This window comes from Nomascus leucogenys, chromosome 11 (assembly GCF_006542625.1).
Source record: "Nomascus leucogenys isolate Asia chromosome 11, Asia_NLE_v1, whole genome shotgun sequence".
Lineage (NCBI taxonomy): Eukaryota > Metazoa > Chordata > Mammalia > Primates > Hylobatidae > Nomascus > Nomascus leucogenys.
In genome coordinates this window covers 21,374,050-21,389,934 of record NC_044391.1, presented here as the reverse complement: position 1 = coordinate 21,389,934, position 15,885 = coordinate 21,374,050, and the positions used below count along the sequence as shown (strand labels likewise).

Sequence of the window (15,885 nt, the reverse complement as noted above, 5' to 3'; positions counted from 1 at the left end):
GCCAAAAATGACCCAAGTTGGCCTCAATCTCTAAAAGCGACAAGAGTAATCTATATGATGTCCAAACTCCATGGAGAAGTTGGGAACAAAATGTTACTATAGATACTGCATGTGCCCATATTATTAAGTGGTTGATTTAAAAGGACATGGGATGTCTCCATAAGAACTGGACTAGGGAAAATTTCACTCACACAAAGAAAAGTGATTATGTTTAAAAGTCAGTCTTTATCAGTAAATAATGCAGGGTAGTGAATTTATTTCCTTTTATTTGGCAACAACATAAATACAAAATCATCAAATGACACTTGATCCAATATGTACATTTTAGCCCCATAAATATATTTCATTATTTTTTAAGATTTAGAGGACATATTTTCACATTATTTTTATTAGTTTCTTTACCAATGTTACTGATTTTGGTGCACAAGCTACTTTCCTTCTTTTTAATTATCTAATTTCAGGGACAGAATAAGTACATTTTGGAAATCTCTTTTCTACAAAACATTGCAAAAGTCAAGCATAGTAAGGAAAATCTAGATTTAACTGAAATATGTAAACTAGATATACTTAAAAGTATGAATCAAAAGTTCCAAGTCTAAATCAGCTGGAATACATTATTAACTCCAAAATCATGGATTAAACAAAAGAAATTATGTTTGCATTGATGTGTGAATCTGCATCCATTCTTGGTACCACATAATATATGCAACTGCTCAGCTCTAGCTGTCCTTGCAGTCACATTACCATATTATTCAAATGTATCTATCATTTATATGTAAATAGACAAGATAAATGGCTTCTTCATAAGACAACAATTTTCAAATGACAGACACAGGCAGACATAAGGAAAATAAAAATGCTGCAAATATTCATTCTTTTTTTTTTTAAGGAAAAATGGAAAGTACTTCAAATTTTTTAAAAAGTAGTGTGGTAATTACAAAATGGGGTCCTAATACACTGACAATACCAACAACTATTCTAAATCAATGTCTACACTGATGTCATTTGTGTCTTATAAATTACATGTTCTTAGATCCATCTGTGAAAATTGGGATGTTAATTATCACGGTTACATTTCACGATTCCACAGTTAAATGCTGAAGTAGTGCTACACAAATACCCTATGTTTTTTAAGAGAAATGGGGAAGGATTAATTATGAGTTCAAGTCCAAGTCTTCCAGCAATAATACTCTCACACAAGAAGATCATTACATTGTGTGCTATGCAATTGGAAGTTCTAATTAGTAGCTGAAATATCAAGTGAGGGGGAAGTCTAAATTGTAAGTATCAGGCTTTCCTACACACACACACACACACACACACAGATCTTAATAAGCATGCTTTTGAGAAACCAAGTTACAAATCCAAAAATAAAAAACCATTCTTATTGCCTATGAGCTTTCTTTGATAATGATCACCATCAGGCTGTTGAATCCTATGTAGTAACCTAAAAATTACAATGTATCCTAGTAACAAATAGGTTATAAATAGATAACATATCTGATAAAAATTCAAGTTAACATTTTTCTGGGTTTTTCTTCCAAGACACATATCATTCAATAATCTCCTATAAGGCCATTATTTTATACAAAATTACAATTCTCACGTATTCAGATAAAATATTAACTTCAATACAGCAATCTAAAAACAAAATTCTATAACACTATAAGAATTTCATTCATATTTTAAATGTCTAAATTTAAAAGTCTTACTTTACTTACCACATATTCAAACACAAGTGTCAGTGTCTCCTTGGTATGGATGATGTCATGAAGTAGTACTATGTTAGCATGTTTTAGTCCTTTTAACAGAGAAGCTGTAAAATAAAATGGACAGAGAAACAATTTATTATGGATAACAATCAACTAATATATACCATTATAATTTTGGCACACTGTCAGATGAGAGTTATCTATTTTCACATGTTCCAAGTCAATAACAATTCAAAATGAAGGGTAGAAAAGCAAGACTTTTTTTGAGATGGGGTCTCACTATGTTGCCCAGACTGGTCTCAAACTCCTGGGTTCAAGTGATCCTCGTTCTTTAGCCTCCTGATAAGCTGGGATTACAGGTGTATAACACAGTGCCTGGCCAGAAAAACAAGGTTTTCATTTAGATAAAACTTCTTTCAGTTATTTTACCTGTCATCTGTTATTAATCTCTAGTTAGGTTTCATTATGGTCAGGGAAAATACTTGGTATGATTTCAATTCTTTAAATTTGTATAGTTTATTATCCAGAATATGGTTTATCTTGGTACACATTCCTTACGTATGGAACCTGTATTCTGCTGATGTTGGGTGGGGAGTTCTATAAATGTCAATTTGATCCTATTATTTAATAGTATCATTGAGTTCTTCTATTAATATATCCTTACTAATTTTCTGAATAGTAGTTCTATGAACTACTGAGAGAGACATATTGGCATCCTCAACTGTAATGGTGGATCTATCAATTACTCATTTGAGTTCTGCTTGTTTTTGCTTTTTGTATTATGAAGCTCAGTTGTTTACTGAATACATGTTTAGGATTGCTGTGTCTTCTTTGAGAATTGACCGTTTTATCAATCTGTAATGTCCTCTTTACTCCTAGTAAATTTCTTTGTTCTGAAGTCCTCTTTGTATAGCCATCCACCATTCTCTTGATTAGCATTTACCCATCCTTTTCTTTTCAATCCTACTGATATCATACAGTTGAAGTTTCTTGTAGACAGTATATGGTTTGGTCATTATTTTTAATGCATTTTGCCAATCTCTGACTTTTCATTTTGATGTTTAGACCACTTACATTCAATGTAAATATTAATATGTTGGGTTACCACCTGCCATTTTAGTCTGATTTTCCTTTAGGTACCTTGCAATTTAGTCTTCACTTCTGATTTGATGTTTCCTTTTCTTCTATACTTGCCAGAAGTTCAATTAACTCTAATTTTATTTCATTTTATTTTTTGTCCATTTCTCTACTTAGCTTTTGTACTTCTAACTAAAGGTAGGCTTGTTTGTTTCATATACCAAAAAGCATGAATTCAAATATTCAATTCATATTTCAGTGTTATACACAGTTTTAATTTAACGGTTGACTTTTTGCAAGAGTTTTTGCAACTAAAATGCACTAATTCCTAATTTCAATGTTTGAGAGTCGTTTTGGGTAGGTGTGGGCTACTTTATTCTATTCCTATTTATTTAATGAACTGGTTCCTAATCTGACAGTCTTTTTTTCTGTCACCTTTGCCCTCTTCTATGTAGTTTTTACAGCTGGCACTGGGAGACGAAAGAAGAAGGGTTTGGGTTGTCGTTTCTTTTTCATTTCCACAGGATCCTTAATTTCTCCCTTTTCCTTCCTTTTTTACTTTCACTATCTTGTCTTAATGGGTACCACTCTTTCTCTCTATATATGACTCTCCCCTAGAGGCAATGCTTTCCAACAGCTGCCAATTCCAGTCACTTTCATCCTCCTTTCTTGCACCCAGTGCTGTGAATGAACTACACAGCATCCCAGCTTTCTCTTTCTGGAATAATTTTGCTTGTGATTTGATTAAGTCCTCCACACCCCTGGTACTGTTTTTCACAGCTTCTTAAGCCTCTATCAGCTTCCCCTGTGTCACTCTTTGCTATCACAGGCTTGTTGCTGTCTCTTAATGCTCTTGAAGGGATGAGTTGTCTGTTTTCATTTGTTCTCCTTGTTGGATTTATGACTTTTGGAGGAGTATGAGTGGGAAGATTCAAGATCAGAAAGCCACCATTAATTGTCCTCCAAACCCCTTCTCCCATAGGAACAGTAATCTTTTTTTTCCCCCATTGATATATCTTGCTCCTGGATCAAGATCTAAAGCATAGTAAGAACTCAACAAACTTACTGAATGTCATGCATCTGGGGTCCTCAGGGGTTGGGGTGGCTATTCTGAATAAGAAGAGCCTGCTGCCACCTAGAAGCTCTTCCTCAAGTTTGACCAATCTTCCTTTGACTCTGAGACCAGCACTACGCCCAAACCTCCAGCTGATAAAACTCAGTTTCCACACAGGGCCTCTGGGTATCTACTCCTCTAAAAACCCAGAGAAGACCAGCTGCTAATGCTAGCAATTTCAAGACCTTGACAAGGAATAGCTGGCTTTACCTCTTAAACTGCACTCCTTCCTCAATGCAAGCCTCCTTTCCTTTGATTAAAAAAAGGAATAAGACGTGGCCAGGCGTGGTGGCTCATGCTTGTAATCCCAGCACTTTGGGAGGCCGAGTGGGGTGGATCACGAGATCAAGAGATTGGGACCATCCTGATTAACATGGTGAAACCCTGCCTCTACTAAAAATACAAAAATTAGCCAGGCATGGTGGCACGTGCCTGTAATCCCAGCTACTTAGGAGGCTGAGGCAGGAGAATCACTTGAACCTGGGAGGTGGAGGTTGCAGTGAGCTGAGATCACACCACCGCACTCCAGCCTGGCAACATAGTGAGACTCCATCTCAAAAAAAAAAAAAAGAAATGAGACACATCACATCCCCATAATCAGATTCTTTACAACACTACTCATCTTAAAGAAATTTTAGATTAAGATTTATGTTTATAAATAATACCACAAAAGACACGACTGGGCACTTAGTTTTCCTCCTTTTGGATTATCTCCTTATAATAAATTGTGAAAAATAGAATTACAGGGTCAAAGGATATAAATATATTTACAAAATATTATTTATTAAATTTAGGTGGTGAATTTAGTCTTACATCTTTCTAACTCCGTGTAAGAATAAAAGAACTGTGAAAGACAGGGGAAAATATATTAAAAAAAAATTGTACAATGCAAGTAGCCCATCCTATCAAGTAACTGAAACCTTTATTAAATTAATATATGAGTATTTATAAACTCATAAGCATGAGTATTAATTTAAGAATTCTTCATATCTGAGTAAAACCAAAAATAATCAAAATTATTTCTCTTTACAGCAATGACAATTCAAGTAGAGTATTCAAAACACAGAAGTTTCCTCTTTACCATTACATTAAAAACACTATGTCTTCATTTTGGTTTTTTGTTAAGAATCTATAAAATCCGAAAAGAAAAACAAAACAAAACATTCTGCCTATATTCTATTCTATCAATAACTTGTAGTAATTCATTTATTAATCAAATATTTATTCAGAATCTAGTTGCTGACACTGGTGGCCCTGAGCAGGTCTTTGATCCCTTGGCAAATAATAATACAGCAAGGCCATATCTTTAAAGAGAGATTTACAACACCAAGAGTGAACTTTCATGTAAATGATGAAATTTGGGTAATGATGTGTTAATATCATAAGTTATTAACTGCAACACATGTATCATACTGATTGGGGATTCTGATAGCTGGGGAGGCTGTGCATATGTGAAGGATGGAAAATATGTGGAAACTCTGTATTTTCCAATGAACTTTGCTATGAACCTAAAACTGCTCTAAAATGTAAAGTCTTTTAAAAAAATAATATTAAGGGATTTACCCATGTTTTAACATATTAAAATAAATTTCAATTATTTAACATTTCACTAAAATAAAATAATATTTTAGATACACAATTACCATGCAAATGAGTCTGCACTGGACAGTCATCAGAGAAGGCAAAAATAAAGTACTTAGGACTTAGTAGTACACTAAGTGCCAGTATTACCTCCACGAATGTGAGCTCGTGTTATCAGAATTATTGTTACTGCTATGAATTTCCACTGTCTTCCCCAAGCAAACCTGTTTCATAACAATATATTAAATCCTTAATCCAAATATAAACTTTTATAAACACATATTGGTCATAAGAAGTCAGTCTGATAACTGATCGGTGTGGAAGGCAGTAAGAAGTGTGTTCCCTCTGGAACTGAATCTGGAGCAACAATGTATATTCCCACACAAGAGAAGTAGACACTAACTACGGTAGAGAGGACTTCTCTTCTGCCCTACACATATCTGCCAAGAGAAACTTAGTTTTGCACACTAAAATCCTTATTGTAAAAATATCTACAGGCTTATTTTATCTGAGCTTTATAAACCAGCACTCAAGTGAGAAAGTAATTACAATAACACAGTAAAATCACAGCACATTAACTTTGAAGAAACAATCGCTATAGATTTGCCACGGAGTTTAGTATTGTTAATTCTAATAATTTACAATCTTCTTTCTTTTAATTATTCAACTAGCCCAGTAGCCTTAAGCAATTAAAACTTTATTAGGTAGCTAGCTTTCACATATTAATCTGGGGATCACATAGGCTCATTTCAAAAGGGATACTCGCTTCTGCACCAGTCTTCTGAGGTGCACACATCCTCAGAGATCATTATTTCAAACCACAGCAGGGTATTTTTAAATGATGGCAAGGTATGGTACATAACACCTAGCCTGCACAGGAACTTTTCAGATCAAATGAATTAAGGGCCCCTGAATATCATGTTGTAAGAAAGGCGCATGGCTTTGTGAAGCAAGTTTTGGAAACATATTATTGAACATTATTTGCAATCTTGTCAAATTCCATTTTTCAAGTTAATACTTCAGGTTGTCAAATTCAGAGATGATCCATCCTTATTGGCAACAACTCCATAAAGGTATTAAAGCTTCCACTTCAGTGAGAATCTCATACCCAGAGGACACTTTGACACAGGATTTTTTTTTAACTGTTTTTCCCCAATTACTGCCTTTCTTCTCTTACCACTTACACCTAAATTGTTCCTCATTTCTCAAAGTAATATCTTCACACCCATTATTTCCTACTGTGTTTGTCCCACAATTTCAGTAAAATCAAATTCCTGCCAACATTCATCTTAAGAAGAAAATGTTTCTTCCTGAAAGTGACTAATATTATAGAAAAGTATCATGTCGTTTTTCATATTATATTTTTGACCACTTAGATGAAACCTCAAAGCCTCCACATTACATCCTAATAAATCTCAATAATTATGACAGATTTTAGATTTCAAAACATATTTATATAAACTTTTGAAACACACTGTCAGTTAAATAAATACCAACATCTGAATTTGAAACAAGCCCTCTTGCTTTTAAGATTAACATAATTAATTTGTACTTGGAAAACGACAGAGCCACTAATTTCAAAGCTGATGGCAGAAAAATGGCATTAATGGACAGAAAACAGCCTACGATATGTACCAACATCACGGTAGGTGACAGACATGACTAACTTTGAGGCTGCCAAAGGCAGCAGCCACTGGTCCCAGCGAGGTGCCAGATACTACAGTTCCTGCTGTTAGCAGGGCAAGGGAGTCTCCTAGCTGCCAAGTCAGTCCAGAGATTAACACCTACAAGTTCTAGAGCCAGTGTGTCTCCCTCATCAAGACAAACACTGTCAAAATCATACTCCATGTAATCCTAACAATATCATAAACACAGGACATGTTATTCTGTCATTGTTTATCTACAAAAATCCCGTAACATTAGCATTAGTAATTCAAGCACCCTTGGTTTCATCATAAATTTTAGGTAAACATATGGCAATGTTTTAAATTTATTTCACCAGTGAGATTTGAAAAGGTAAAATTGCACATGATGCAAAAGACTTGTAATTAGAGTTAAGGGTGAAAATTATAACAATCGTTTGGGGACTGTGGTGTCAAAACCATATAAAAACAGAAAAACATTTGCTCATAGAGGTAGCTGTGCTCTGACAAAGTCCCAGTAGGATAGAGGGATGCAGGGAGCCTTCCCTTAGGTTGGCAGAAGGATTCAGACTCATATTCAGCAGCCATACTCAAACCTTGGCATCCCACTTTGAGAATAAACATCTTAATTTTTCACTGCAACTTGGAAGAAATGAATTTCATCTAAACTCTAGTCCCATCATGATTAAAATAAATTTTGAGATAATACAGAAAATCAGAGTAAGTTCATTTTATCAGATACCCACTGTAGTGTTTTTTTTCAAAACCGATGTTAATAAGGGGGAAAAACAACCTTTAATATTTGAGATAATTTTCTAGATCATTATTTGATGTCCTACTAGGAAAAAAGGGATTACAAAGACACACAGCCTATCCGCCATCACTTCGCCTTTAGCCTCTGGGAGAAAAAAGACATTCACAGGCTCCTTTCATCTTACGTGTTCTTTCTCAGCAGAGTGGAGTAGAGGGATTGCTGCCTGACTTTTCCAGAATGACTACTCATGAAACCTAAGGGGCCAACTATATCTCAAGCCACAACCAAAACAAACATCAACTTTTTTTTCAAGCCCACAGCTTGATAGCTTTAAGGCTGTTGAAATTTACTTTTACTACAAATAGTAAAACTACTTTTAACTACTAAGTTCCATCTCCCTTACTTGCCAGTGGAGTCTGAATATTTTCATAGCTAAAATATTCTGAGGGGAAATATAAAGGGGGGACTTAAAAACGCATGCACAAAAGAGACAGGATTGCTTGTTTAACTGTCTGTAATGAGGACACAGTCTAGCAGAGAAAAAACATGTGCGTACGCTGAGTACTGATACGCAGCTCCGGGTTGGTGAATTCATGGTTCTATAATGCATGCTGCCTGCTTGGCCTAAACACTGGGAGAGCAATGATAAACACTGTGATTGTGATCAATCTGGACCTTCTCCTTAGTGATATCTAATACAATAAGCACTCCACACACAGAACCATAAACTAATAAAGGAAAAAATAAAGGAATAGGGCTAAAAAATAGAATTAAATGTTTGACCCCATATTTGCTTTTCATTCTTTATACACACATATGTACAAAGAGTCAACTGTGGGTCATGGAGGAAAGAGGTCATAGCGAACTCTAAATGTAAGGTTATAATAAATGTGGTGTTATGTAATCCTTAATTTAGCTAAAATCACATTCAGGATTTAGAGATGTTTTTTGTTCACCAGATGTCATCCAAAATTGGAAAGGTAATACAACAGGTTAGGAATACTTTTAAAATATCATGTAAGTTGTTTTATATCTATGAAAAGGTGTACTGTTTTCACTTGCTTCTTGAGAGTTTTTCAGTTTGGAGATGGGCAAAAATTCAATCCCACTACATATTTCTCTTGCTCTGCTTCTCTCTAATTTCCCCAACATCACAGAACTGAAATGTGATATTGGAAATTACAGCCTAAACCATTTCCCCCTTCCTTAGCATCGATACCTATTTATCCGTCACCTGACTACTGGCAAAGAGCGGTGAATTACAGGCTATTTCCACATTGTAGCCTCACATGCCCACATCAACTTGTTACTAAATCACTATAAAGAACACATTCCTCTAAAACTATAGCTTGACCACATGAAACTGCCAATATTTGACATTTTTTACCTACTAACACAAGAATTGTACATGGTTCAACCTAGTAGAATTTACCTGGTTCAAGGCATTTAAATTTTTTCACAAATGTATTGTTATTTTTACCACCATTAATATTCGAACCAGTAAATCTGCTACCAAATCACCACCAATTGACTGCATTTTTAAAAAGGAAGAATCTATTCATCAAATTATAGTTATAGCTGAGAAGAGATATAGAAATAATTTAATATCCTACATGTATTTTTCTGCATCATTTGAATTGTTTATGATAAAGATATATTGCTTTTATACTAAAAAGGAGATATCTGGAAAAGTTTTTATTACAAGTGAATTTGCTAAAGAACTGGAACAACACTATTAAATAAAAAGCATACAGGTGTTTATACAATATGGAACTATAATACAATAATGAATCATTATAACTGCAGTAATATTCTTCACTTCTAATCCCTCCTCACTTGGGTACTGGTGGAAATATGTATATTAAGGATCTCTTTTTCTATCCTGGTACACTGCAGACCCTGTATCAGCCTGTAATTTGCTCTCATATCACATATTAATCTAACATGTTAAATCTGTTTCTTTTCTAAATAGTTACTTTCCTGCATTAAAATTTACTCAGTGCAAAAACATTTTCAATCTTACTGTCTCCATTTACTGCTAGTTCAACCTGTAAATGACCCTCTTCTGCTGTTCCATGCTTCTAGTTAATCTTGGTCCTATTTGTGATGGGAAATATCCAAACAAATGAAGGTACTACATAAATGCTAGACATGTGGCTCTTCTTAAATGCAAACATCTTGCTAGTAACTTCTGGGGAAAGGAAACGTACTTACCAACAAGGATGGGAATGGTGTTGATTATAATCCAGGTACTGTCTTCAGGAGGAAAAGAGACAATTTAGGGACTGAGGGTTTCTGCAAGACCTGATAACAGGTTTTTTATTTTTTAATCTTGGTCTGGCCATAAAAACTAGGTTTAAAAGCCGTTAGGCAGTTTGCTTCATTTTAACTATTTTATACTTTCTTACACATGGGTTACATGTACAGTTAACAAGAACACTACAAAGTATGTGATTGAAAAAAAAAAAAAAAAGATGAGTGGTTTCGCACCAAGCCCCTTATGTTTTCTGGTTAAGAAGAATAACCATTCATATCATATTAGCTATTACTATTTGACTAGATTTGTATTTACATATGTTTTGTTTATGTATTTATTTAGAGGCAGGGTCTCGCTCTATTCCCCAGGCTGGAGTGCAAGGTGTAATCACAGCTCATTGCAGCCTCAACCTCCCAGGCTCAAGTGATCCTCCTGAGCAGCTGGGACCACAGGCACCTGCTGCCACCCCTGGCTAAAGTTTCTTTTTGTTGTTGTTGTTTGTTTGTTTTTAATTATTTGTAGAGATGAGGTTTTGCTATGTTGCTTAGGCTGGTCTCGAACTCCTGGACTCAAGTGATTCTTCCACCTTGGCCTCCCAAAGTGCTGGGATTACAGGCATGCCACTGTGCCTGACCTTGCTGTCTGAATAGATTTAAATCAACCTCTCTTTAAATGAATGCATGTGAATAGCTATTGTTGCATGCTTTTACACATAAGATTTACACATCTGTATCTTTTACAGATAAGTTTAAAGTCAGAAAACGTCTCCTTTGCCATGGCTACAAGTCCCAGCACCCAAAGGCACATAAGATACTCAACTCTGCAAGACTGTAGTCAAGAGGTAAAGCACTGTCAGACTCCTCCACAAAACAAGGTAGTTCTGCAGCATATTCTTAAGCAAATTAGAACCCACCTCCCTTTATGGAGAAGCAGACCATTCACCATTCACCACAGCCACAGCTCCAGGCTCAGCATGCAGTGCTTCTCAAAGCATGTCCCTCCAACCAACTACATCAAAGTCAACTGGTGCGCCTGATATCAATGCAGATTCATGGAGTCCTATCCCAAAGCTACCAAATATAAATTTATAAGGATGGAACCCACGAATCACCAAATACATATTTATTTAACATCTACTACATGCCAATCACAAGACACTGAAGATAAAACAGAGGAACACAGACAAAAAACTCTTGTTCTCATGAAGCTTATATTCTATATTTCAACCAAACTGTCCATTTAATATTTACACATCCTGAAGTTTAAAAATCACTGTGCTATGGCTCTCACAGAGGGAGAGGGGTAGCATGTTTATGGTGGGTGTGTGTGTGTGTGTGTTTATATATTTAGTTACACTTCAACCTACTTGCTGCTCTACAAGCATATCAACAGAAACAGCTAAGTCAGTCCCTCAGTTCACTTATCTAGTGTCTATCTTTGTCTTTTCTTCCTTGGGTTCCCTCTCTCTCACACACAAAGCTACTGAGGTAGATTCTACTAAAAGTGATAGTCTTGAGCTAGAAGACAAAGGAAATTCTTTATTCTGAAAATTTGATGTATTTTGGTGTGTGCAGTTTTTTCCTGTTCAGTTGAAAAGCCCAAAAAATGTCAGCCAACAAAGTTTTCCATTATTAATGAACTGTTGATAAGGTCATAATTATATGGCCTTTCCAATTCCACTACAATTCTAAAATCTGTGAAAGAGTAAGATTTGCTGTAAATTGCTTTAGAACCAGTGCTTTGATAAACATATACAATCAGCAGACCTGATCATAATGAAAACAGATTATGAGCACAGAAGGAAGAGAAAGAAAAGACCATAAAAAAGGAATACAGATTTTGTTTGGAGCTGAATTAAAATTTCAAACATACCACTACTTCATTTGACTGAAACAAAGTCAAAGCTAAAAAAACTACAAAGTACAGCACAGTTCACTGGAAGGCCCACAGTCCCAGAGCCTGTGTTACCCAAAGCGTCAGTTCACCTTCAGGCCGTCATCCTCCTACACCTGAACAAGCCTTAAAATCCCTCAGGCTGACTCTACTCAGCAGTGGCCTTGTGAGCACCTAAGTTCACCTCAGCCCTGAGCGAGCTCTGCCACTTATGTGAAGGTCACTAATACACTGAGTCCCAGTTTGCTTCTCTATCACTTGTACCTGTCCTCCTTGTCAGTATCCAGTAATGCTCAGCTGCTAATAACCGTGCTTGGCCAATGCTAGCATCACTCAAATGTTCAGGGTGTTTATGAGATATTTAATCTAAGAAAAGGCATTGGCTGGGCACGGTGGCTCACGCCTGTAATCCCAGCACTTTGGGAGGCCGAGGCGGGCGGATCACGAGGTCAGGAGATCGAGACCATACTGGCAAACACGGTGAAACTCCATCTCTACCAAAAATACAAAAAAAGAAATTAGCTGGGCGTGGTAGCGGGCGACTGTAGTCCCAGCTACTCGGGAGGCTGAGGCAGGAGGATGGCGTGAACCCAGGAGGCAGAGCTTGCAGTGAGCCGAGATCACGCCACTGCACTCCAGCCTGGGCAACAGAGCGAGACTCTGTCTCAAAAAAAAAAAAAAAAAGAAAAGAAAACGCATTAAGGCCTTCCAACCATATGGTGGCAAAGACTGGGGAATCCCAGCCTCTGCGTGGGCTCATTTCTTTCATTTTAACTATTTAACTTTCCTGCTTCACATTATTCCAGCTAATGCAGCATCTGAAAGAGGCTATTCTACATCTGGAAACACATAAAAGCAAGACAGGAATACATACCTATAAAGGGTAGAGTGACTTATCGCAAGTGTTCAGCATTTAGAAGTCTGTGATAATAAAATGGCTTATGCAAAGTTACATATAGCAAAATGTTATTTAATAAGCTTCAGAATATTCTCCTTCCAACTTTTTCTGAAAATAAAGACATCCTAAATCTCCTTGACACTAGGGAAACTACTTCAATACAAAAGATAATAACATTAAAAGATCTGCCAGACACAGCGGCTCACACCTGTAATCCCAGCATTTTGAAAGGTGGAGGTGGTAGGACAGCTTGAGCTTAGGAGTTCAGGGCCATCTTGGGCAACATAGCAAGACTCCATATCTATAACAAATAAAAATTAGCTGGGCGTAATGGCACATGCCTGTAGTCCCAGCTACTCGGGAGGCTAAAGCAAGAGAATCACCTGAGCCCAGGAGTTTGAGGCTGCAGTGAGCTGTGATTATGCCACGACACTCCAGCCTGGGTGACAGAGCGAGAGTTGAGCCCAAGAAGTTGAGGTTACACTATGACTATGATCACACCACTGCACTTCAGCCTAGGCAGAAGAGGGAAACTCTGTCTCTAAAAATAATAATAATAAATTAGCAAGGTAACTGCAAATCGTCATAATAATTAAAAAAAAAACAGGTATTCAAGAAAATGACAAAGGGGAAGAAAAACAAGTTTCTCTATTATGGCCTTAAATTCTCCAGAAATCTTGCGTCTCTGTATGCATTGCCAAACAGAGGAATTGGAGAAAGAGGTAACCTTATCATACATTCCTCTAGGTAAGAAACTATCTGACTCTTGGACAGTTTGGGTTACAAACAGTTGAAGGGACAGTCTCTGCAATGTACACTTGTGACTGGTATTGACAATAGCTCCTGCTCATACAATCTGCCTTTTCATAAGAGACAGGCAGCTCCTGAGAGCTATGGCAAACCTCCACCCATTATTAGCATTACCACCATCTTCTTAAATGCATTCAACCTTCTACTGACCCATGCTTCCCTTTCTAATAAGTTTTCATCTTGTTTCATGTACATTACCCACACACACATCCATACACATACATATATATGAAATCTTAGTGCACTGAATACATTTGTAATTTGACTGATACACAGGGTGATTGATTCACCATGCACAACTGAAATAACCCTCATAGAATTGTAAAACTCAGGGTCACCTTCAAAAACACCAATTCAACCCTTTATTTGACAACTGAGGACAATAAAATACAAAAGAATTTGGTCATAGGTCTCAAATTCTGGCCTCCTGATTCCTGATACAGTACAATTCCATTTTCATAAGAAAATAAATATTTTCTGCTTTTCCTTTTGTCTTAGTTTTCTTGCATCCATTCCCAGTTTTTTGCTATGGTCATGGTTTCCCTTTATCTTCATACCCTTCCAGGTGTTGAAGGCAGAAAACCCTGAAGCAAAGAAGACTAAAAGGACATCAGATATATCCTGATTGTTGTGAAAACTGTTCACTTGCAGCATCACCACCCGGACTAAAGAGGTTTAAGAAGACAGTAATAAGTAAAGGGGGAGCTAAAGAGGAAACTGCTGCTCAAATCAGCTTTTGAAAATTGCCTTTATCTGATCTAGTCACTTCTCTTCTTAAAACCTCTCAACAGCTGCTTAACAGGACTTACAAGAGCCCGCACAACAGGCTCCTGGTGGAGAGGTCTCCACGCAGCTGCTGACTCCCTATCACGCTTGGAACTCCAGCCATATGGTGCTTTTCTCAGATCTTCAATCCCCCATGGTCTTTCAAAATTAGGAGACATTGTCCTTTCTGTTCCCTCTTCCACAGCTTCTGGGCCTCACCAATTCCCACCATCTCTTCAGATCTTAACTTAGTTATCATTTTCTTTGGAAGTGTTCCCTGACCCCCAAGGTTAAGTGAGGTGCCTTTTCTAACCTTCTCTCAGCAGTGTTGTCCTGTCACAGTGTTATAATAACCTGATGACCTATTTCCACCTGTCTATATCCCCCACTCACTCATTATTTACAGCTACTCCTGCTGTGCCCATAGCACTCAATTCGGTGCTGAGTTTAGAGAAAATGCCTATTAAGTGCTGACTGAATAATGCATGCATGAACAAGAAAAATAAAATCATTACAGGATCCTCCATAAATCACTGCAAGGAGCACAGTATCTAGCACTGCACTCTGCTGTAGATTGGTTATTTCACTACAATGTGTTTAGTTCACCCTGAATATATTGATCAAAAATAAATCCATTCTCATTTTCATATTAAATGACAAACACAGGGAGACTATAGATGTCACAGAATTTTAAAAAGAAGCAAAGAAATATCCTATAGGATGTCATTAGGAGTTTTCCTTTCATAAGTGGGTGAAATGTTATATATTAATGCTATAACTAAAAAGGCATTATTTTATTTCCACATACATTTCAGATTATGCAAAGATGGTAAAAGATTTGCTTTGAAAGTATCATTTATTTCTAAAAGCACATGTCGGAAAATGAAATTGTACGCTAACATTTTATTCAGCATGAGATAATTTTGTTAACAATAAGACAGTATCAATAAGAAAAGGAAGACGATGTTCTAACCATAGATGGATTTACAGTAGAACCAGATCCAACCCACAGACTTGGTTTATGTACCCTGTGCAGTATTTTTTAATCTTTGTCAGATATTTAAAGATCAGAAAATTTCACATAAACAAACACTCTGGCTTTTCTTTTTTTTTTAATTTATTTTTTTTTAATTATACTTTAGGTTTTAGGGTACATGTGCACAATGTGCAGGTTTATTACATATGTATCCATGTGCCATGTTGGTTTGCTGCACCCATTAACGCATCATTTAGCATTAGGTATATCTCCTAATGCTGTCCCTCCCCCCTCCCCCCACCCCACAACAGTCCCCGGAGTGTGATGTTCCCCTTCCTGTGTCCATGAGTTCTCATTGTTCAATTTCCACCTATGAGTGAGAACATGTGGTGTTTGGTTTCTTGT

At 36.6% G+C, this 15,885-nt stretch overlaps 1 protein-coding gene across 4 annotated transcripts in view; it reads right to left on the bottom strand.

The window, feature by feature from the left end:
* CDK14 (cyclin dependent kinase 14) overlaps window positions 1–15,885 on the bottom strand; it is a 600,472-nt gene that overhangs the window by 333,371 nt on the left and 251,216 nt on the right. For all 4 annotated transcript variants that reach the window (XM_030822052.1, XM_003252399.4, XM_004089552.3 and 1 more), the window contains one exon: window positions 1,722–1,816. In XM_030822052.1, coding sequence (XP_030677912.1) covers window positions 1,722–1,816 — 95 coding nt within the window. The remainder of the gene's footprint in view (window positions 1–1,721; window positions 1,817–15,885) is intronic.